The following is a 25,104-nucleotide window of genomic DNA, read 5'->3' as shown; positions in this document are numbered from 1 at the left end:
ATGGGTCTAACTTTAAGATGAAGTCTTTTACCTTATCCACAGTGGAAAATGTCTTCATTTTAAAAAATTCTGAATGCTTAAAGGGATGATGGCTAAGTTGATTCTCAACTAGAGGAGAAATTTCCAAAAGGAGGTAGGTGGTTAGGAGACTATATATTTTTTTTAAAGGCATATTCAACATATATTTACATTGGGAAAACAAGATTATCAAAGAGAGGTGAAAGAAAGTCGACTGAGAATCTGTGCTCTAGGAATTTGTTTTTATTATCCTAGTCTCATTATACCTTGTTTCATGTTAGGGATTTCACCATTTAAAACTTAAAGACTTGTTATGCTATTGCCAAGTTTAATCTACTAGCAACAGATTTTGAAACATGACAAAAGAAAACTATATTCTAATCGAGTTCCAGCTTGTAAAGTACCTAAAGATATTTTTCAAAAATGTTCAGAATGGTGCTTGCTTCTGTAGCATATATACTAAAATTGGAACAATACAGAGAAAATTAGCACGGCCCCTGCGCAAGGACGACATGCAAATTCGTGAAGGGTTCCATATTTTTAAAAAGAAACGAAGTTGAGTTATTTCTAGTGACGTGGATGGACCTAGAGACTGTCATACAGAGTGAAGTCAGAAAGAGAAAAACAAATACCGTATGCTAACACATATATATGGAATCTAAAAAAAAAAAAAAGGTTCTGAAGAACCTATGGGCAGGACAGGAATAAAAACGCAGACGTAGAGATTGGACTTGAGGACACCGGGAGGGGGAAGGGTAAGCTGGGACGAAGTGAGAGAGTGGCACGGACATATATACACTACCAAATGCACAATAGATATCTAGTGGGAAGCAGCCGCATAGCACAGGGAGGTCAGCTCGGTGCTTTGTGTCCACCTAGAGGGGTGGGATAGTATCAGGAGAGTGGGAGGGAGACGCAAGAGGGAGGAGATATGGGGATATATGTATCTATATAGCTGATTCACTTTGTTATACAGCAGAAACTAACACACCATTGTAAAGCAATTATACTCCAATAAAGATGTTAAAAAAAATGTTCAGAATGAAGGAAAAAAAAATCCAACGTAACTTTTTTCTTCTCTAAAAGCAGACTATTTTGCTGGAGTTTTGTTTCACTTTCTGCCACAGTTTCACATGTAAAAGAAATTTAAGAAAAACTGGGCTGGTCTATATACTTTTTTTAATGTACTTCTAGAACCAAAGAGGTAATGGGACCAAAAAAAAAAAATTTAGACATCCCCTTCCTGTGTGTGGGGTGGGGGGGGAAATTGGGGGACTGTACACCATCAAATCTAAATAGGTAAATACACTTTTAAAATTTTTTAAGTTACATTTTATCACACAACCATATTTCATACAATTGAGCTCATATATTCTGAACTTTTGAAAGTTAATTTTTTTCCTACAAAACGAGGTTAATACTTGTCCAACAAGTATTAATTTGGCTTACCTTTCTGTTAAATAAACATTTTCTTCAATCAGATCAAAGTAACAAGGCATCTTCCCTTGTTTGGCACATTCCTTCCACCGCTGTGGGTCCCTGAAGTCCTCCATGACACAGGAAGGCCCAACCAATGCTGAGCCTAGAGGCACTGCTGTCTCTCCCTGCTCTACCTCCACTCTAACTTTCTTTCTGTCCTGAAGCTCACCATCACTTTCAGAATCACTCTCCAATTCCTGTCTCCTTTTTTTAAGAGGCCCTCTATCTTTCATATCATTTTTTTCTAAGTTTTTCAAAAGATCTTTCTTCTCATTCACAGCTAAAGAGTCCTTAATGGAATTGCTGCTTATTTCAGGTGCTTGCACGGATCCCTTGTCCTTCTGAAGGGACAGAAAAAATTTATTGGACTGGCTTGAAAAGTGAGATCCTCCACGTTGATCCCAATTCTCCTCCTCTTCACGGTCATCTGTTAAGGAATCTGGTACCTGCCCTTGAATTCGATCATACACAACCCCAGTTCCAGGCGGTCTACCTGCTGATCTTGGATCCCAGTAGCCATTGCCTTGCCAGTAATTACGTGTCCCACTATACTGTTCTGCACTTTGCTGATACTTGTGTCCACCACAGGCTCCATAGCTGCTGTCAGGTTGCTGATATGTGGTAGTAGGCTTTTCTTGTTGAGAGAAGTCCCACCCTAGATTTCTGAGCTCTTCTGATGAACGGAAACCATCCACTCGGGAGATCTCACAAGAAGAAAAATTTGACTCTGTTTTCCCCAGTCTACTATCTGGCCTGTTAGGGAAAGTGGTCTGTTGCCGAGACTTACTTGAGACATCTTCAAAATCATCAGAAGAATAAACTGGCAGCTCTTCTTGCTGCCTAGAAGTTATTCTGGCTTTCACTGCTTCCTCAGAATTTGGATGACCTAGAGGGTCAGATTTTATGTCTGTATGACTTGTACTATCAACCCCATCACTCTGAGGATGAGCAATTTCAGACATGTGATTATCTATCTGTTTTCGGCTGGGCTGTATAAAAGAAATTTCTGAATTCTTCTCTGTTGCTTTATGAAAGAAGAACTTCTCAGTTTGAGGACAGGCTTTACTTGCTATACTCTCAAATTTTTCCTCATATGAATGCCTCCTTGGCTCCAATCGCTCATCTTCCCAGTGGTCAGAATAGTGTCTGTAACTTTGACTGCTCCGAGAAGAACAAGGACTTGTTTCTTCCATGGGCAAAGTAGAATTCTTTGGCACAACCACAACAGACTGAAGACGGTTTCTTGGAATACTGCTATCATCAGAATCTGTATCTTCTGAATCACTTTCATCACTTGAACTTTCGGAAGAACCAGAATAATCTTCATGGACAGTAGATACAATCTCTGAGGCATGACCACTACTGTCACATTTTAAGGTATATGTTACACCATCACTGTCCTCCATGATTAAATTCAAATCACAAGAAGAAAATACAACTTCTGAATCATCAGAAGTATGTGCATGTCCTCTTCCACCTTCTTCATCTAAAGAGATTTCTGGTCTTCCTCTTCTATCAGGCAGTATGGAATTCCCTTCTTCTTGAGCCTCTTGCACACATTTCCCAGATAGTCCATTATTATGCCTGTTTTCCCAGGAAGCAAATCCTCTTCCTGAATCAGGAAGGCCACTACCTACTTCTATTATTTCTTTCTCTGCATGCTTTAAAAACTCTGAGCTTTTACTCTTCAGCACAGCATCCAAAACTGAAGATGTATTCTCTCCACATTGCAAGAGAGTTAAACTGTCTACTTTTATTCCTGGTGGAAGACTCTGAAGAGATGAAGCAATACATGAGCTCCCTGTAGGTTGATATAAATCATCAAAATGATTAATAGAAGCTGAACTAGTACTACCAACACTCTGCTTATATTCTCCACATGCAAATTTTGAGTGCTGATCTGTCAGACTTCCATTATCACATATAACTGTTTTTGATTTCAAATGCATGTTCATAAAGCTATTTGAAGAAATCTTCGTTACTAAAGGCTCAGTATTTTCAGCTCCGGAATGACACAAAGAAGGGCGGCTGTCGTTTGAAGTACAGTATATATCTGAATCTTTGGTTTTACAGCAAGAAACTCTCACATCAACTGGTTCTTTAACTACTGTTTTGGAGTAATCTATAGTCATAACTGGCAAAGATATGAGTTGATCCTGGTGTGGCGACACTGGAGGTTCTGTTTCTCTAAATGGGCTTTCTGACTTACTATGCTGCATGCGAGTATCATCCAAGTCTTTTTCTTTACATCTATTAATATTTTGAAATCCATTTGATGAAAGCATGCACGTTTTGACCAAAGGGGATACCTCTGATCCAGTCACACTATCATCAGAAGACATCAAAACAGTGTCACGTTTAGAAGTGCAAAATGTTGCCAAATCAGATTCTGCCCCAGGAGATCCATTTATATTAAATTCTGTGGGACAATAACTTCTTAATTGATCATTCTTCACTTTACATAAAGAGTCTAATTCCTTAATACTATCATGGCTATCATGTCCTATAAATTCAGACTTAAAAACAGGTGATTCATCTAGCTTTTTAAAAGTAGGTGAATCATTTAATCGATTTGATGGAGATGGAGACCCAATCTTCTCTCTTTCAGTAACTTTACTAATCATTCTTAATTCACTACCTTTTGAACAAGGAGTCTGTAAACTAAAAGAATGAGACTGTTTGATTTCCTCATTCAATTCTGTACAACAGAAAGAATTTTTAAATTTATCAGACTTGGGTGCAGGTTTTGAAGGGGCAGATTTATAACGGGAAGCACTGTTACCGTGCTTGGAATATGATGACCCCCGTCGGAATCCCAGTTCATTAGTGGGAGAACAACATCTTTTCATTGCTTCATTTTCTGAAGTCCTTTTGGATTCTCTTTCTAATTTTGAGGAATACTTTCCTCTCTTCTCCATCTCTAAATAAGAGGACTCAGTTTTACAGTCTCGATCAGATTTAGAATAGGAGGATGGTGTCCTTAGGTCTCTGTAAGAGGAAGAATGAGATGAGGTGCGCCTTGAGTATGTCTTCTTATACTCATCTTCTGAGTCAGAACTTTCTCTTGCCCTGTTATCTGTATATGGCCGAGAATAGCGTGCCCTCTCTCGATAAGGGGAACTCCTATGGTAGCGACGATCAGAGTCATAATAATGGGATCGTTCTGACCGAGAATAGGATGAACTAGTTCTAGAACCTCTGTCAGACCTAGAACGAGACCTGCTCCGCCTTCGCTCTCTCTCTGATCTACAGCGAGAAGATATATAACGAGTATCTCTTTCAAGTTTTGAGTAGCTAAAATATTTATCCTCTCTCTCTGTTTTAGATCGTGAAGATTTCCCTAAATCCTCACTTTTTAAAGTTGCTAAGCTCTTTTTTGAATCTCTTTCTTTTTCAATGTTGGCTGAAAATTTTAAATCATGTGATCTTTGACTTGAGGAAGTCCGTACAGAATCTTCATCAGATTCTGAACCAAGAAAGGTGCCTTCAGATTGTGAGGATTTCTTCTTAGAACCTGTTTTTTTAGAGCCCAGACTACTCTTAGAACTATCTGGAATTTCTTCTTCCTTCCCAATATGGGAATCTTCTTTTTGTGAAGGAATATCTGCTTGCTCATTCAAATTGTGAGTTATGTGTTCTTCTGAACTATTAGACACAGGGTCCTGCTTAGTGTCCACTTCTGATGATTCTGGTACAATTGTAACTGGTGGTTCCTTCAACGCTCTAGCAGCTACATCTACTGGTGCTGTCATCAGAACTGTCACTGGTGTGTGTGGCAAGGCCACTGGCTCTGTTATTGGTGCTGGTAATGAGGGTGTTGTGGCTTGGGGAGGTGGAGGTGGTGGAGGTGGAGATGAGGGTGGCGAGTCTACAGTTGTTGATTCTGCTATGACTGCTGGTAATGGTACTATGGGAGGAGATGGAGATGCCACTGCTGTGGTAGAAGTCAGCAGTGGCCTGGATGTTACATGAAGCAGATGTTTCTTAAAATGGATTTTGCCCAATTCTACCCTTGATTTTGGTGGGGAAGATTCTTCTGTAGTAGATAATGTATCTCCAATGTCCATTTTAATTTTAGGGGTCGAGTCTACTTGAAGAGGTACAACTGGGGAATTTGGAGTATCATTTTGCTTTTCACTGCCAAGTGCCGTCAGAAACCTGTTCTGCAAAGTTTTCTTTGTAAGGCTGAAGCTGAATGACACCTTCTGTCGTCCCTGTTCCTCCAAATTAACTTTTGTCTTGGTGCCTTTGGGCAAAAACCGACTAGAAGCAACACCTTTGAACATTGGTCCTTTGATGAAACCTGTTTTCTGCACATTTTCAATCTTTGCCTATAAATGAACAAAAAAAGCAGTTACTACTACAATAAAGTTACTTTCAAATGGCTAGCATCACAGTTTAAAATGTAAGGGAAATGAAAAGTCCTTTTTAATGACAAACAGCATGAACTTCATTAAGCTATATATGCATTTTTTAAAACTCTTTATTATGGAAATTTTCAAACATACCAAAAGTACAGAGAATAGTTTAATAAACCTCTAAGTAAACATCCTCAGTTTCAACAATTATCTATATTTTTCCATTCTTATCTTAAACAATTTTATCCAGTTTTATAACTATTTTCCAGGCAGAATTTTTAATGAGAATTTAAAAAATAATCTGATGTGTATTTCAAGATACACTACAAGAGGACATGTGGATAGAGAGCAACAGCTAACATCTCAGTAATGAAAATACTTTGTTCTTGTGTCCTATCTGAGAAGAAACATCAGAAGTCATTATAACAAGTGGTCTTCTGGTATCACATAGAATCACTTGGGTACTTGGTAGAAATATAGATCTGTGACAAAACTCCAGGAAATAACAATTCAATAGCTCTAAGGTGAATAAAGTTTATTTTGTTTTGTTTTTTGAGAACAAGCATCTCAGGCAATTCTGAGGGACTTCCTAGATTTGGTAAACCACCGGTATAGAGCAGTCTCCCATCTCACTCATTTCACAGATGAGGTAACCAAATGGGGACCAGGCCTTTCTGCCTTCCTGGAAATTACTCTGTCCTGGCACACTACTACTGCATCTGCCTGGGCCCCACACACCCAGGCCATGCTGATTTATAGTCTGATCCTACCGTGAACGACAACTACAAAGTATACATCTAAGAAGACTTCACCCTTCTTTATTTGCCAAACCACCAAAGGAACTGATGGGCGTTAGAAGTTAAAGGCATAACCTCGGTTGTAGACAGAACAGCAGAAAAGTCTATAGCAACAAACTCAAGCCTAAATTAAAGATAGTACACTTGCCATCTACAACATTTTTCTAACTGACATTCTTTAATCAAGTCTGGCTATTTAAGAGAACAGTTTTCCACTTCAACATGGTAAAATTTGAGATCAGTTTTCAAAATTATACAGTTACCATTCAAGTGGGAAAGTAAATGTTTTCACATGCATTATCACAGAGCAGTGGTCTTCAAATACTTTTTAAGAAAGAAAATTCACTTTTCAAATTGAATTTTACATGGAAGCTCAATGCGTAAAAACAGGTAAAAAGCTGTCTCCAAAGTTGCCAGCTTCCTTTACCTTGACTAAAGCTCTTGAAACTCCGAAGTCTAAAAACCATTTTCTTGAGATATACAACATCCCTCACTGGAATGAATTACTATAGATCCAAAAACAAAACTAAGCAAAAACTATTACTTCATTTCACATTCAAAATGATAGCTAAATTTTGAATGTTTTCAAGCTCATAATCGCTGAATACCTAATTAAATTATACATACCTCATTTTCTTCTTCTCTATTGTCATCCAGCCAAGAAAGCATGCAAAAGAATAAAAAGAAATCATAAATACTTAAAACCGATTGAAATGTAAGTTGTTTTTTATTAAAACTTAGGATACCTACAACCTCCAGGTATATTCTATATAGGCTGTCCGTTCCTTCATAGCCTTAGTTACATTTAGCATAGCAAATGTTTAAAGAAGATAGTGTCATGCACTGTGCTAGGTGATGGAGAGAAAAGGTGAATAAAGCAGAGCCCCTGCCCTCAAGAAGTTCTTACAGTTTCCTGTAAATACAAAATATAATTTTGTTATAAAAGTAATTCCAACATAATGGAGTAAATACAAGGATAGAAATATGCACGAATGTAACAGCAATGAGGAAGATAAGCAACTCAGTTTAGTGGAAGGATAGGAATGCAAAGAATCCTTTCTAAAAGAAAAATTAGTTTTTGAAGAATGAATTTGAAGGGAGATCCTTAACGAAGGAAGATCCCAGGCAAAGATATAGAGATTAAAACATAGAACAATATGAGCAAGGAAACTATAAAATAATGTTATCTGAGTATAAAGCATAAGGCAGAAAGAAGCCAATAATTAGCCAAAGTAGGGAGCAGTGGCCAGGTCCAGAGACCAGGTCTCTTACGATGAGAAACATTTTATCTTATGAATTAGTGGTTCTCAACCTGTTCTGGTATCTGTTCAGCAGTCCCTTTGCTTAATGCAAGGTTTACACTCTACATCAGAGCATGTGGCTTTCTGAGCTCACAGTTATATTCTAACAAAGATAACCACACTATGTCCTGACTGAGGAATCAAAAGCTAAAAGTCTGGTGTATACCAGTGCACTGAAGCACACTGGGGGAAGAGAAGATACAAAAGGGTTTTACGCTATAACAGCCAGATTTGTATTTTAAGCCAGTGTCTCTGTAGACTATGTGGCAAGACTGGAGTACAATAATCTGTCTTAAATGCCCCTTAAAAGAAATGTACTAAAAATCCTTTTCCTAAATGTAGGCTTTACTCCACCATAATTCAGTGCATTCACCAGAGTCCATGGTAGCCATACAAAACAAAGTAATGAAGGGGAAACAAAGTTGGCAATACATGGATGAGATCTAAAGCAGTGCCAGGGTTAAACACTTTTTTCTACTCTAAAGCCACAAAGACTACAGAGATGTGACCTTAGAACTGCTGTATTTCATCAATTCTATGATATACATTTTTCCCATGTATAACACCTCTACACAATGCATCATACTATCAATAACATCACAGTCTAATTGGCAGAGTTTTTTCCTTTCTTAGTGATTAAAAAAAATAATTGTGTCTCACAATACGGCATACTACATTCGATTTAAATTAGTACCATGTGAAATTTTTTTTTAAAAGAACAGAAAAGGAACCTGGAGATGTCCAAGCATTTGGAATGTCATTCGTATTTGTACTCCTCTTTTCAGTGGATGTTTTAGAAAAAGCATTCGTGGTTGTCTTCACGGTATCCATACACACAAAGTGCTGGAAATACTGAGGTTACCAGAACCCTTTCCTAAGTCTCAGCACTTATACTTTGGATAAACAAGTGAAAAGAATTCTGACAAGCTGTAATCAAAGTGATCACATGATCAAAGGGCTAAGGAAACATTATAAATGTGGGACTTGAGTGGGCATGTGGGGGGAGGAAATAAAGTTTCAATTCAGAAATCAGAAAACTGCTTGACAAAGATAGCAAGGCATTTCCCATAACTTGATAATATTTTTTAAATTTATAATAAAAAGGGGACTTCCCTGGTGGTCCAGTGGTTAAGACTCTGCCCTCCCAATGCAGGGGGCCCGGTTTTGATCCCTGGTCAGGGAACTAGATCCTGCATGACACAACGAAGACCCTGCATGCCTCAACAAAGACCCTGCATGCCACAACAAAGACCCAGTGCAGCCAAATAAATAAATAAATATTTTTAAAAATAAATTTATAATAAAAACAATATAAGCACATACAGAAAATATGGGGGAAAATATCCAATTTTTCTCATCTTAAAATCATTTCATGTTAATAGAAATCAAATTACACACAAGCAAAAAGAAAAGTCCACAATCCAACCCATCCAGAGACAACTGCTGCAAACACCTTGGTATACAGAGCCTTCTAACACTTCTTTTGTGTGTGGGGAGGGCGTTAAAACAGAGATTTTTGTTTTTCTTTTTGAGTACAGTAATCATACCATACAAGCCATTCTGTACCTTGCTCCCCCCCCCATCATAAATACAGCAGGTGAGCAAACGATGTGTTTAGATCAAAGGAAAAAAATGGAATCACTGCAACAGATGGAGGAGGGAATGATCTTGAGAGAAGGGGATATAGATGAGTAAAGACATAGTTAAGTTTCAAAATAAAGCAAGAATATTCCTTTTGGCCTGTATTTCTCTCTGACATCATTAGTTGAAAGTTAGGGGCAGGGACAAGGTAAAAGACTTGGAAAAATTCAAGTGTGGGGAACAAAAATGGAAGCAGACTATAATCTTCAATGTTGCTGCCCCAAGTTGGACATTACTGATTTATAATCAGAGTCATTGGCACACTTATGTTACTTCCCCTTGCAGCATTAGGCTATCTAGAAGCAATGAGGACAAACGACTGATGAGTTACTCTATCAAGTTGGGTGCGACAAGAGAGGTAGAAAGCGGCAAGGGGCTGAGAGAATTGAAGGCATTCCCAAGAATGATCCACAGATAATAGAATAGGGAGTAAAATCTGAAGGAAGCTGATAAACTGAAGGAACAGGGTAGGGACAAGATAGCAGCAGCTTCAAAGAGTAGATTTGGTGGAAACCAGAAAGAGAAGTAGAAGGGTATCGTGAAGGAATTGGACATTATGGTCAGACTAATATTTCAGAGTTGGAGTACCCTTCAGAAGATAATACCTAGGTGTGGCCAGGTGAGTAGACTGCCACAGCAATAAGAGGACAAGCCCTTTTTAAAGATATTAATGAAATTGTGAGGCCATAATTAATAGCAAGAATCAGCCACAAATGTTTCTAATAAAAGAACACTTGCGGGGACTTCCCTGGTGGCGCAGTGGTTAAGAATCCGCCTGCCAATGCAGGGGACACGGGTTCAATCCCGAGTTGAGGAAGATCCCACATGCAATGGAGAAACTATGCCCATGAGCCACAACTACTGAGCCTGCGCTCTAGAGCCCGCAAGCCACAACTACTGAAGCCCGCGTGCCTAGAGACCGTGCTCCACAACAAGGGAAGCCACCACAATGAGAAGCCCACACACCATAACGAAGAGTAGCCCCCACTCGCTGCAACTAGAGAAAGCCCGCGTGCAGTAACAAAGACACAACGCAGCCAAAAATAAAAAATAAATAAATAAATTTATTTTCTTTTAAAAAAAAAGAACACTTGCTTTGGTAAATAATATAATGTCAAGAGCAAAGAATAGGGTTTTTGAAGGAAAGTTGTTGGAACAAGGGTATGGAAGCCACAGGTAAGAGTACTAAGCCTCCTGTGCCCCTGCCATAAAAAATGAGGCATGCGAAAACAGGCATTTAAGTCTCCAGCATGGGATTGTGCTAGAGTGCCTTATTTCTTCTTTTGAAAAGCTACTACAGAAGAAAAACCAGAGGAATACCGCAGCCAGTTTTCTGTCAAAAACGTACAGTATGCAGATCTGCAGCTTACTGAAGAACTATAAAGAATTCTGACTAATCCATGTCAACGCAGAGACAAATCTCTATTAGGTCACAGGACACATGTGGGAAAACACTTAATTAAGACTTTTAGTCACAGCAATCTCAAAGAACCAAAGAATGACATGATTATTTAAATCAACAACCAACCAACTTCTCAGGCTAGAACGTAAGTAAAGTTTCCAAAGGGAGGCCTGGTATAATGAGAGATATTTGGCCATATCAACAATATTCATAAATGTAAACAAGCTGGATAGTAAGAATCTATTCTAGATACCATGTTACACAGGAAATGTTTATAGTTAAAACAGAAGTATTTTTATTTACTGTGGAAAAAAGACAATTTAAAGCAGTGGTCCCCAACCTTTTGGGTACCAGGGACCAGTTTCATGGAAGACAATTTTTCCACGGACTGTGGTGTGGCTGGGGGGGTGGTTCATGCAGTAATGCGAGTGATGGGGAGCGGCAGATGAAGCTTTGCTTGCTGGCCCACCGCTCACCTCCTGCTGTGCAGCCCGGTTCCTAATAGGCTGTGGACGGCTACCGGTCCTTGGCCCAGGCGTTGGGGACCCCTGATTTACAGAACCTTAGTGATTTATTTCAAAATATCAGAAAACTTCCAAGATAAAATAGTCTTATTTTGCTCAATTCCAAAACTTGGACCTATGACCAAGAGAAGTATAGAATGACAGATTTTACCTCATTTTAATTTAGAACATTTTACACTAGTTTTCCTTCTCTATTTGAAAAAGTAACACATGTACGCAGGGGGAAACTCTGTAATACAAAAAGATATACAACTAAAATTAGATCTCTCTATGTAGTGGCAACCATTGTTAAGTTTCGTACATCCTTCTAAAAATTGTGTGCATATATGAGCAAATACATTACTTTTGACTCTGGGAGGGCTCACGCCAAGGAATACTTTCCAGAACTTCTGCTGCCAGGGTCCTTGTCCTCACGGTGAGCCACAGCCACCCACCGCCTCTGCAGGAGACCCTCCAACACTAGCAGATACATCAGAAATACATCTACACGTGGAACAACTCCTACAGAACACCTACTGAACACTGGAAGAAGACCTCAGACCTCCCAAAAGGAAAGAAACTCCCCACGTACCTGGGTAGGGCAAAAGAAAGAATAAACAGAGACAAAAGAATAGGGATGGGATCTGCACCAATGGGAGGGAGCTGTAAAGGAGGAAAGGTTTCCACACACTAGGAAGCCCCTTCGCGGGCAGAGACTGCGGGTGGCGGAGGCGGGAAGCTTTGGTGCTGCGGAGGAGAGCACAGCAACAGGGGTGCGGAGGGCAAAGCGGAGAGATTCCCGCACAGAGGATTGGTGCCGACCCGCACTCATTAGCCGACCCACACTCATTAGCCCGAGAGTCTTATCTCCTCACCAACCGGGGCGGGCGGGGCTGGGAGCTGAGGCTCGGCTTTGGTTGGAGCACAGGGAGAGGACTGGCGGCATGAACACAGCCTGAAGGGGTTAGTGCACCACGGGCTGGCCGGGAGGGAGTCCAGCGGCGGTGGGGTGGGGGGGGGAGTCTGGACCTGCCGAAGAGGCAAGAGACTTTTTCTTCCCTCTTTGCTTCCTGGTGCGTGAGGAGAAGGGGTTAAGAGCGCTGCTTAAAGGAGCTCCAGAGACGGGCGCGAGCCGAGGCTAACAGCGGGGACCCCAGAGACGGGCATGAGACACTAAGGCTGCTGCTGCCGCCACCAAGAAGCCTGTGTGCGAGCACAGGTCACTATCCACACCTGCCTGCCAGGGAGCCTGTGCAGCCCGCCACTGCCAGGGTCCCTGGATCCAGGGACAACTTGCCCGGGAGAACGCACGGCGCACCTCAGGCTGGTGCGACGTCACCGGCTTCTGCCGCCGCAGGCTCACCCCGCATCGTGCCCCTCCCTCTCCCCCGGCCTGAGTGAGCCAGAGCCCCCAAATCAGCGGCTCCTTTAACCCCGTCCGGTCTGAGGGAAGAACAGACGCCCTCCGGCGACCTACACGCAGAGGCGGGGCCACATCCAAAGCTGAACCCCAGGAGCTGTGCGAACAAAGAAGAGAAAGGGAAATCTCTCCCAGCAGTCTCAGGAGCAGAGGATTAAAGCTCCACAATCAACTTGATGTACCCTGCATCTGTGGAATACCTGAATAGACAACGAAACATCCCAAATTGAAGAGGTGGACTCTGAGAGCAAGATTTATTATTTTTTCCCCTTTCCCTCTTTTTGTGAGTGTGTATGTGTATGCTTCTGGGTGAGATTCTGTCTGTATAGCTTTGCTTTCCCCATTTGTCCTAGGGTTCTATCTGTCCTTTTTTTTTTTTTTTAAACTTTTAAAAATAACTTTTTTCTTAATAGTTATTTTTTATTTTAATAACTTTATTTTATGTTCTTTTATTTCCTTCCTTCCTTCCTTTCTTTCTTTCTTCTTTTTCTCCCTTTTATTCTAAGCCGTGTGGATGAAAGGCTCTTGGCTCTGCAGCCAGGAGTCAGGGCTGTGCCTCTGAGGTGGGAGAGCCAACTTCAGGACACTGGTCCACAAGAGACCTCCCAGCTCCACATAATATCAAACAGCGAAAATCTCCCAGAGATCTCCGTCTCAACACCAGCAACCAGCTTTGCTCAACGACCAGCAAGCTACAGTGCTGGACACCCTATGCCAAACAACTAGCAAGACAGAAACACAACCCCACCCATTAGCAGAGAGGCTGCCTAAAATCATAATAAGTCCACAGACACCCCAAAACACACCACCAGACGTGGACCTGCCCACCAGAAAGACTAGATCCAGCCTCATCCACCAGAACACAGGCACTAGTACCCTCCACCAGGAAGCCTACAGAACCCACTGAACCAACTTTAGCCACTGGGGACAGACACCAAAAACAACGGGAACTACGAACCTGCAGCCTGCAAGGAGGAGACCCCAAACACAGTAAGATAAGCAAAATGAGAAGACAGAAAAACACACAGCAGATGAAGGAGCAAGATAAAAACCCACCAGACCTAACAAATGAAGAGGAAATAGGCAGTCTACCTGAAAAAGAATTCAGAATAATGATAGCAAAGATGATCCAAAATCTTGGAAATAGAATAGAAAAAACGCAAGAAACATTTAACAAGGACCTAGAAGAACTAAAGATGAAACAAGCAATGATGAAAAACACAATAAATGAAATTAAAAATACTCTAGAAGGGGTCAATAGCAGAATAACTAGGCAGAAGAACGGATAAGTGACCTGGAAGATAAAACAGTGGAAATAACTACTGCAGAGCAGAATAAAGAAAAAAGAATGAAAAGAAATAAGGACAGTCTCAGAGACATCGGGGACAACATTAAACGCACCAACATTCGAATTATAGGGGTTCCAGAAGAAGAAGAGAAAAAAAAGGGACTGAGAAAATATTTGAAGAGATTATAGCTGAAAACTTCCCTAATATGGAAAAGGAAATAGTTAATCAAGTCCAGGAAGCACAGAGAGTACCATACAGGATAAATCCAAGGAGAAACACGCCAAGACACATATTAATCAAACTGTCAAATATTAAATACAAAGAAAACATGTTAAAAGCAGCAAGGGAAAAACAACAAATAACGCACAAGGGAATCCCCATAAGGTTAACAGCTGATCTTTCAGCAGAAACTCTGCAAGCCAGAAGGGACTGGCAGGACATATTTAAAGTGATGAAGGAGAAAAACCTACAACCAACATTACTCTACCCAGCAAGGATCTCATTCAGATTTGATGGAGAAATTAAAACCTTTACAGACAAGCAAAAGCTGAGAGAGTTCAGCACCACCATACCAGCTTTACAACAAATGTTAACGGATCTTCTCTAGGCAAGAAACACAAGAGAAGGAAAAGACCTACAATAACAAACCCAAAACAATTAAGAAAATGGGAATAGGAACATACATATCGACAATTACCTTAAATGTAAATGGATTAAATGCTCCCACCAAAAGACACAGACTGGCTGAATGGATACAAAAAAAAGACCCACATATATGCTGTCTACAAGAGACCCACTTCACACCTACAGACACATACAGACTGAAAGTGAGGGGATGGAAAAAGATATTCCATGCAAATGGAAACCAAAAGAAAGCTGGAGTAGCAATTCTCGTATCAGACAAAAGAGACTTTAAAATAAAGACTATTACAAGAGACAAAGAAGGACACTACATAATGATCAAGGGATCGATCCAAGAAGAAGATATAACAATTGTAAATATTTATGCTCCGCAACGGGAGAGGCCACAACAGTGAGAGGCCCGCATACTGCAAAAAAAAAAAAAAAAAAAAAAAAGCTATCTCTGATATAGGTCAAAACAGCACTTCTCTCCCCCAAATCATACTCATCAACTACTCTTATACCGCCAAACAGTTGCAACTTTAATGCCAAGTGTCTATAGAGATAGTAAGTAAAGCTATTTTCTTTAAACAAGAAATCACTTTGTAAACAAACACAGCTGATCTCGAATGTTTCGCTGTACAGTTCCTAGTCAGTGAGGAAAGGCAAGAATATGATCCCGAATGTTAACAATTGTATATACCTGAAATCTGTTTCTAAATTTTTCTTCCAAATCAGCTTGCAGGAACACTTGAATGAAGTGAATTATGTTCTCCTGTTCAAGCAATTTGTTCTCCAAAACCCATAATTAGGCTGCATGGGGATCTAATTTGAACATTTTAGGGCTTGTTACATACAAATGAGTTTCACTACTTTTATTCATTACTTTGAGTTAAATCTCTTAAATTATCTGTTTTATTTTTCTCATTAGCAAATTGTAGGAGAGGGGATATCCATTACCAAATAACCTTCAAAACACAGAATGCATAAATGCTGAAATTCATTTTTACTACTAGTCAATAAATCACAGCAGAAAGAGCTAAAGGTAGTTCTCAGTAACCTCATTACATTATGTATACTGTCTTATAGCCCCATTATTAGACCACCATCACCATTACAAGTAGCTAATAGAATATTTTCCATTTTTCAGGTACTTTGTTAAATGCTTTACATACATCTAGCTCATCTGATCCTCAAACCTAAGAAGGGTATACTACGTATTTGTATTCGCACTTTTACAAATGAAGAAACCTACAGTTATAGCTGGCAAAGTGGCAGAGCCAATTATCCAGGCTGTTTGACTGCAGAGCCCTTGCTCTTTAAGTCAAATATTTATTAGCTATTACACAAAACTGGGAGAAAAGGGTAAAAAGTTTCAGAGAAATGTATTTTGATTCAGTATAATAGTCAATGCATCTGCCTAACAACAGAAGGGGCTGTATCATGAAATAAAGAGTAATAGAAGTGTTCAAACTAGAGTCCTGATGATCATGTGTCTGTGTTTCAGGGCAATCAAACAGATGGTGAGTAATAGCTGTACTTTATAGCAGAATTCTAGCTAATAAATGCAACAATCATCAATGGTAGCAAAACCCAGTAGATTAAAGTTTGATGAGGAACTTTGTAATGAATGGATCAGAGTGACTAGACCAGAATCCACTGATTAATTCTGACATCACTAAAAGTAAGACAACAGGGTATGTGCCCCCCACATATGATGCAATAGGTAACTGATAAACTACTGGCAGTCGTGGGGGTGAGGGGTCTGATGTAACTACCAGTCTCAAAAAAATATATAGCAAACATATAAGGAGACTATCACAGATTAAGAGAGATTTGAGATCTAGTAATCACATAATGGGACTTCCCTGGTGGTCCAGTGGTTAAGAATCCACCTTCCAAAGCAGGGACGTTCGATCCCTGGCCAGGGAACTCGGACCCCACATGCCGCAAAGCAACTGGGCCCTTGCACCACAACTACTGAGCCAGCGCTCTGTGGAGCCCATGCGCCACAATGAAAGATCCTGCATGCAGCAACGAAGATGCCGTGTGCCACAACTAAGACCTAATGCAGCTAAATAAATAAATATTTTTAAAAATTCTTTTAAAAAATTACATAACTATTTTTTTAAAAGAATGAACAGGGATGATGTACTAAATAACATTAAATATTTCCTGCCTATTGCACTAGATATGATAATGGCACTGTGGTTATTTTTAAAGCCTCTCTTATTTCTATATATTAAAGTATGAAATGAGAGAATATCTGGCATGCTTTAAAATATTCCAGTAACAACAACAAAACAGTAGGGGACAGATGAAACCAGAATGGCAAAACGTTAATAACTGTTGAAGCTGGATGAGTACACTGGGCAGGGGCAAGGGGTATTCATTATACCATTCTCTCTTGTATGAATGTTTGAAATTTTCCATAATAAAAAATTTTTAATGTTTAATTGCAATATGAAAGAGGATAACAAATCTCCAAACAAGTAAACAACAGGAGACCATGTGCGCACATGCAGCAAGCAGAGACGTATGCTGGCAAAAGATATGTATTCCTTTTCGTATCCAATCACCCACTTACCCACAGTCAGGGCCCATTTACCAGGTTGTAGCTAAGCATTATCCCCTGACCCAAGCAAAAGTAATCACCAGGATTCACCCACCTGATTTAGCACTTATCTCTATGGTTGTAAGAATTTAACTCCCCAACAATAACCCCCCCAAAAAAATCGTAAATATGTAACCACAGTAAACATTATGCTATGATGGGAAGTATTTTCCATAAATTAACTTTTGCCAAATAACATCAATACATAGTTCTACTTTACAGTCATTAAAAAATATATATTTATTTATTTATTTGGCTGCTCCAGGTCCTAGTTGCGGCATGTGGGATCTGTAGTTGCAGCATGTGAACTCTTAGATGTGGCAGGTGGGACCTAGTTCCCTGACCAGGGATCGAACCTGGGCCCCCTGCATTGGGAGCGTGGAACCTTAGCCACTGGACCACCAGGGAAGTCCCTACTTTAGAGTCATTTTATTTGAAAAGACTCAAGGTGAGAGACTTTAAAAACAAAAAACTCAGCAATGGTAAATATAAAACTGTTTTGTGTTTGGGAAGGAGAATATTAATATTCTGAATATTTGAATCCATTTTCCACCCATCTGCCAATCTCTCTGGATAAGGCACCACTGTGCTAAATTTTCATTTCGTGTGAAAATTATCTTTTGAGTTCTCAAGGTAAACCTAAGAACAATAGAGTATTTTGTACATCATTTTGCAAATGAGAAGTCTGGATGGAATTTCCACTTCCAGATACCAAATTCCAGATAAATACTATATTATAATAATAATGTATAATGACAATAAAGCTAGCTATTCCATAAAATAGAATTATATCAGAACTTCTATACCATGGGTTTTTTGTTTTGTTTCTCAAATGTCAAGTTATACTATATTACAATTTAGAAAATGTAGCTCATCTACAGCCCTAGCCGTCAAGTCCCTAGCCACTCTAAAATATTCCCGCCATCACAGAGGGGCAGTAAGTGACATAAACAACTCACTGTAAGAGGTCAAATCCTATGCTCTATGACAAAGAAATACTGAAAGTTGACAAGGTAGATGCACACCTCACAGAGAAACAACAAAGGGTAAAATAAAATGATAAAAGGACTATGACAGGACTATGACTTAGAATTAACAACAGTAACTAATACCATACCCAGAAGTTGAACTAGGCAGCTGGTTTTCATGCCTACCATCTACACCGATGACAGCACTGAAAATCAAAGCTGACACTATGTAAACACTAACCAGTACACGGTTCAGCCAAAGTTTTCTGTTCTAGGGCCTTCTGTCCAGAAGGCATGCTCCATCCAATTCCTTTTCTCCCCCATTATATGTTTTCAAAACACCTGATGAGGAGGCATAACAGAGTAATATATAAGAGCAAAAGCTTGGAAAGTCAGTCAAACTGGATTTGAAAACCAACTCCAATACTTTTTAACACTTTTTAACCTAAGATGCTAAGAGAAATGGTGGCCAAACAGATTATCTATAAAACTGAGATAGTAGTACTGTAATTACTTCAAAGATGATGAGCAGAGAATATCTATTTAAAATCCTCCATACAGAAAATATCTGCAAACAATGCAACGGACAAGGGGCTAATATTCAAAACATACAAACAGCTTATACAACTCAGTATCAGGAAGAACCCAATCAAAATATGGGCAGAAGACCTAAATACAGACAGTTTCCCCAAAAAAAGACATACAGATGGCTAACAGGTACATGAAAAGATGCTCAACATTGCTAATTATTAGAGAAATGCAAATCAAAAGCACAATAAGGTATCACTTCAAACGGGGCTGAATGCCCATCATCAAAAAGTCTACAAATAATGCTAGAGAGGATGTAAAGGGAACCCTTATACACTGTTGGTGGGAAAGTAACTTCGTGCAGCCACTATGGAAAACAGTATGGAGGTTCCTTAAAAAACTAAAAATAGAACTACAGTATGATCCAGCAATTCCACTCCTGGGCATATATCCGGAAAAAATGAAAACTCTAATTCAAAAAGATACATATACACCAATGTTCATACCAGCACTATTTACAATAGCTAAGACACGGAAGCAACCCAAGTGCCATCAACAGAAGACTGGCTTAAGACAATGGGATATATACGTACAGTGAGTGGAGTATTAGCCATAAAAAAGAATGAAATATTGCCACTTGTAGCAATGTGGATGGACCTAAAGGATATTATGCTTACTGAAATAAATCAGACAAAGACAAATACTATATGATATCATATGTACAATCTAAAAAATAATACAAATGGATCTTTATAGAAAACAGAAAGAGACTCAGACACAGAAAACAGATTTATGGTTACCAAGGTGGGGAGGGGACAAATGAGTAAAGGATTAACAGATACAAACTACTATACATAAAATAGATAAGCAACAGGGATTGACTGGAGAGCACAGGGAATTATACCCAGTATCTTGTAATATAACCTACAATGGAATATAATCTGCAAAAAAACCAAATCACTATGCTGTACACCTGAAACTAACACAATACTGTAAATCAACTACACTTCAGTTAAAAAAATAAAAAGTGAAACCCTCCATAGAGCACCTGCCACATAGTGCTCAACAAATAAGAACTGTGAGCTATCTGAATTACGTATTTGAAATATTCTCTAACAACAGTCTTCACTACTAGAAAATAAACATGGGGCTTCCCTGGTGGTGCAGTGGTTAGGAATCCGCCTGCCAATGCAGGGTACATGGGTTCGGGCCCTGGTCCGGGAAGATCCCAGATGCTGCGGAGCAACTAAGCCCATGTGCCACAACTACTGAGCCTGCGCTCCAGAGCCCGCCAGGCACAACTACGGAAGCCCACGAACCTAGAGCCCACGCTCCGCAACAAGAAAAGCCACTGCAATGAGAAGCCCGCGCACGGCAACGAAGATAGCCCCCGCTCACCACAACTAGAGAAAGCCCGCACACAGCAATGAAGACCCAACGCAGCCAAAAATAAATAAATAAAATTAATTAATTAAAAAAAAAACCCTGGTCTTTCACCACAGACAGTTTGAGAAACACTAACTAAACCAGAACATGCATGAATTGTCTTTATTCTATTTGGAACCCCTTACTTTCTAAGTAATTGATAATTGAGTGCCTAGAGCCCGTGCTCCAAAACAAGAGAAGCCACTGCAATGAGAAAGTAAGTATTTATTTTTCTACTTTGTGGTAGCAGACAATGCTAAGTTGAAGCATATACAGAAAGTGTCCACTTTCTGTATGTTAGGGTTTAACTGCTAATAAAGTTCTATTCTTCACTCCTTTCACTCCTATCGTACCCAACAGACCAAGGAAAACAGAAAGCCAGGCTTTCACTTTAAAACAATGCCTCCAGAAGAGTGCAATGTGTGGGGATTCAACAGACCTTATGACTTTAAAAAACAAAACTAAACAAAAAGGTTCCCAGAAGCTTCACAATGCTCATCCAAAAATCTTCTTTTGGATTTCTTTTTTCCTTCCCAGATTCCTGAAAATACACTACAATCATTTTTTACCTGGGGCTTTGAGAAATTTTCAATATGTTTAGACCACATGCCATTTATTAAGACATTTCTTCCAGCTTCTAGCCCACACTTTCCACGCTCTAGTTTGTTAAAGTATGATTAGGACCCTATAAACTACATTTCTCCTTTGATAGTAATAGCATGTGCTAGAGGAAGAATCAAAGGCTGGAAGAATAAGAAGGAATATATATGCTCCTTATTATTGGTCACAGTTTCTATGTGTATGGACCCATTAATGCATTTCATCCTGGCACTGATTCCAGTTTCTACCTTTTTTCCAAAATCCCAGACCAGCCTGACTGCAATTCCTCACACACAAGAACCAGTTGTCCAATACCCCTCCTTTGGAAATTTCAGCTCCAAGAGGGGCCCTACTCCAAGCTTCTGGGTTCTGGTAACCACACCCTCTTCCCTTTTTTCTCCCAGCCCTAGGGCAAGTAGCTACTTCTGCCTTTCTGTTACCTCAGTGTCCCCTTTTCATTTTCTTAGTTCTCCAAAAACGCTTTTAACCAATTCCTCACGTTAAATTCTGTTCTCCTGACTAGTATGAGAAGAATATGAAATTTAAAAACTCTTTCCTTGAAAGCTTATTATAAAAGAGAAACAGAGGCTTCCCTGGTGGCGCAGTGGTTGAGAGTCCGCCTGCTGATGCAGGGGACACGGGTTCGTGCCCCGGTCCGGGAAGATCCTACATGCCGTGGAGCGGCTGGGCCCGTGAGCCATGGCCGCTGGGCCTGCGCATCCGGAGCCTGTGCTCCGCAACAGGAGAGGCCACAACAGTGAGAGGCCCGCGTACCGCAAAAAAAAAAAAAAAAAAGAGAGAGAAACATAAAATACAAGTAATTATTCCAACCTGTGATATCACCACTCTAATGCCAAGTTGGGGCTTCTTACCAAGCCACTCTAAAAGCATGAAACTGGGGACTTCCCTGGTGGCACAGTGGTTAAGAATCTGCCTGCCAATGCAGGGAACACGGGTTTGAGCCCTGGTCCAGGAAGATCCCACATGCCGCGGAGCAACGAAGCCCGGGCGCCACAACTACTGAGCCTGAGCTCTAGAGCCCGTGAGCCACAACTACTGAGCCCATGTGCCACAACTACTGAAGCCCGCACGCCTAGAGCCCGTGTTCCGCAACAAGAGAAGCCACAGCAATGAGAAGCCCACGCATCACAATAAAGAGTAGCCCCTGCTCGCTGCAACTAGAGAGCTCCCCCGTGCAGCAACAAAGACCCAATGCAGCCAAAAATAAATTAATAAACAAAGTTTTTTTGTTTTTTTTTTTTGCGGTACGCGGGCCTCTCACTGTTGTGGTCCCTCCCGTTGCGGAGCACAGGCTCTGGACGCGCAGGCTCAGTGGCCATGGCTCACAAGCCCAGCCGCTCCGTGGCATGTGGGATCTTCCCGGACCGGGGCACGAACCCGTGTCCCCTGCATCGGCAGGCGGACTCTCAACCACTGCGCCACCAGGGAGGCCCCTAAACAAGTAAATTTTTAAAAATAAATAAATAATAAAATAAAAGCATGAAACTGGGATGGGTCATGCTTTCTGGAAAACGTAACACATTTAAAAACTGTACATAAGCAGTCTTGAAAATGAGACACTCAATATATGATTGTTCATTAGTGCTCTGGAGCAAGTGTATGCAAATTTTTTATAAAGAGACAGAAAGTAAGTATTTTAGGCTTTGCAGGCCCTGCAGTCTCTGTCACAACTACTCAACTCCCAACGTTTTTTTGTGAAAACAGTCATAGACAGGGACTTCACTGGTGGTCCAGTGGTTAAGACTTCGCCTTCCAATGCAGAGGGTGCGGGTTTGATCCCTGGTTGGGGAGCTAAGATCCCACATGCCTCCCTGGCCAAAACCCAAAACATAAAACAGAAGCAATATTGTAACAAATTCAATAAAGACAAGAAAGAGAGAGAAAGAGAGGAAGGAAGGAAGGGAGGGAGAGAGGGAGGGATGGAGGGAGGACTGGCGGGAGGGGCCACAGACTGCTGTGAATGAGCGAGCATAGCTGTGTTCCAATAACACTTTATTTATGGACATAAAATGATATGAAGTTGAAATTTCTAACATGTCACAAAATATTATTCTTTTGATTTTTTTAACCATCTAAAAATATAAAATCATTCTTAGTTCACAGGCTGTACGAAAACATGCAGGCAGGCTGGATTTGGCCCAGTGGCCTGTTTGCCAACCCCGTTCTACATTGTGCCTCTTCCAAAATCAAAGTATTATGTTCACTGATGGACTAAAAAAAAAAAAAGAAAAAAAATTACTCTAGCAAACCTAGGTTTAAACTATAATGTAACTAACCTGAAACATTAATGAAACAGACAAAACAATGTTACTTACCCTCCTCAATCTTTCTTTTAATGAAGACTAAAGATAAGAAAATTTACTAACAGGGAAATTTCAAAGTATGATCCAGGTTCAATTTAAATATTTGCCAAACTTGTGTACCTTCTTTCTACCTCTACAGCACCATAAAATAAGCACTGGTTTTAAAATTAACCTTGAATAATGTAAATTTCTAAATCAGAGATTAATTGAATTAGGGTCTTAATGATGTTCAACTGAGAAGAACTTAAGTTAAAGTAATAATGGTCCCCATTTCCCAAACAATTCTTCAAGTAGAAAAAACATCTACAGACATTAGCAAGTTACACTCAAGTTTCTTATTTCAAAGTAACCATGACTGTATAGCCTCTCCTGTTAATCCGCAACTACTTTGATTCCTTAGTATCAGCAATGAGGAACGTCTCTTTGGCATCTTATGCTCCCACAAATATGTTCATTATTGCTACTTATGAACTGTGTCCATCTGTCCAAAACCTATGAGTTAAAGTCCTAAGAGCACCCTTGAACTAGGACTACCTCAAGACCTGGACACAGTATGCACTGGTAAGACAAAAAAAAAAGCACAAGTAGCGGTGCAGCAGTATGCATGACACGTGAAAGGCATAAAAACAAACATTACGCCTCTCAAAAAAAGGCAAGTTCTCTACATGTGTACCTCTCATAGTTTTCCTCAGTTTATGGAAAGATAACAAACCAAGGCTTGAGTTTCATATGGGATTAAAAGTTCCTAGAAGCTCATTTCCAATGCAGATTTCAGACTAAAGGCACTTGGCCAAAGGGGCAGACCTGGATGATCCACATATCCAGTGTACCTTTTGCTGAAATGATGTCCAGGCCTCTAATCCTCTAGAATACATATCTGCAAAGTCAGACGAAAGAACCAACTCAACCAACCTGCACCTTCCAAATTGAACTATTATAAGCACCTCAAAACTAATCCAGAAGACCTCTAGGAAAACTCAGAATATAGAAATCCAGCTGATTATGAATGGCAGCTATTCCAAATATTATTTCTTAATACCGTTAAAAAGATAGTCTTTGACAAATTGGTAAATGAAGAGACCTTTGCTCAAGTTGTGGTATACCATTAAACTAGCTAGGGAGCATAGTGTGAACTTCTTTGGGCCTTCTTTTCCTTCCTTATTCTGTAAAATGAAGGCACTAGCTCCCATGCCCTTTAAAATCACAGCCATGGAGCGTAAAGACTTAAATATAAGACATGACACCATAAAATTCCAAGAAGAAAAAGTAAGCAAAACATTCTGACATAAATCCTAGCAATGTTTTCTTAGGTCAGTCTCCCAAGGCAATAGAAATAAAAGCAAAAGTAAACAAATGGGACCTAATCAAACTTTTAAGCTTTTGTACAGCAAAGGAAACCATAAACAAAAAGACAACCTACAGACTGGGAGAAAATATTTGCAAATGATGTGATGGAAAAGGGCTTAATTTCCAAATTATACAAACAGGTCATACAACTCAATAACAAAAAAACAAACAACCCAATCAAAAAATGGGCAGAAGACCTAACTAGACTTTTCTCCAAAGAAGACATACTGATGGCCAATAGCCACATGAAAAGATGCTCAACACTGCTAATTATTAGAGAAATGCAAATCAAAACTACAATGAAGTACCACCTCACACCGGTCAGAATGGCCATCATTAAAAAGTCCACAAGTAAGGGCTTCCCTGGTGGTACAGTGGTTAAGAATATGACTGCTAATGGAGGGGACACAGGTTGGAGCCCTGTTCCAGGAAGATCCCACATGCTGCGGAGCAACTAAGCCCATGTGCT

The 25,104-nt window shown here is 40.1% G+C and overlaps 1 protein-coding gene and 1 non-coding gene across 8 annotated transcripts in view; one reads left to right on the top strand and one right to left on the bottom strand.

The window, feature by feature from the left end:
- Positions 1 to 25,104, bottom strand: part of SETD2 (SET domain containing 2, histone lysine methyltransferase) — a 112,996-nt gene that overhangs the window by 77,346 nt on the left and 10,546 nt on the right. For all 7 annotated transcript variants that reach the window (XR_007479827.1, XR_007479828.1, XR_007479829.1 and 4 more), the window contains exons 2-3: positions 7,280 to 7,295; positions 1,468 to 5,828 (exon numbers count right to left, since the gene is read on the bottom strand). Coding sequence is in view for 4 of the 7 variants with exons in the window: in XM_049716254.1 (XP_049572211.1) it covers positions 1,468 to 5,828; positions 7,280 to 7,295 (4,377 nt within the window). In the remaining 3 variants the exon portion in view is untranslated. The remainder of the gene's footprint in view (positions 1 to 1,467; positions 5,829 to 7,279; positions 7,296 to 25,104) is intronic.
- On the top strand, positions 454 to 560 carry LOC117198716 (U6 spliceosomal RNA). Its single transcript, XR_004479936.1, has one exon. It is a non-coding gene; the product is annotated as a U6 spliceosomal RNA (small nuclear RNA).

This window comes from Orcinus orca, chromosome 10 (genome assembly GCF_937001465.1).
Source record: "Orcinus orca chromosome 10, mOrcOrc1.1, whole genome shotgun sequence".
In the NCBI taxonomy this organism is placed as follows: domain Eukaryota; kingdom Metazoa; phylum Chordata; class Mammalia; order Artiodactyla; family Delphinidae; genus Orcinus; species Orcinus orca.
This window is presented reverse-complemented; position numbering and strand designations above follow the sequence as displayed.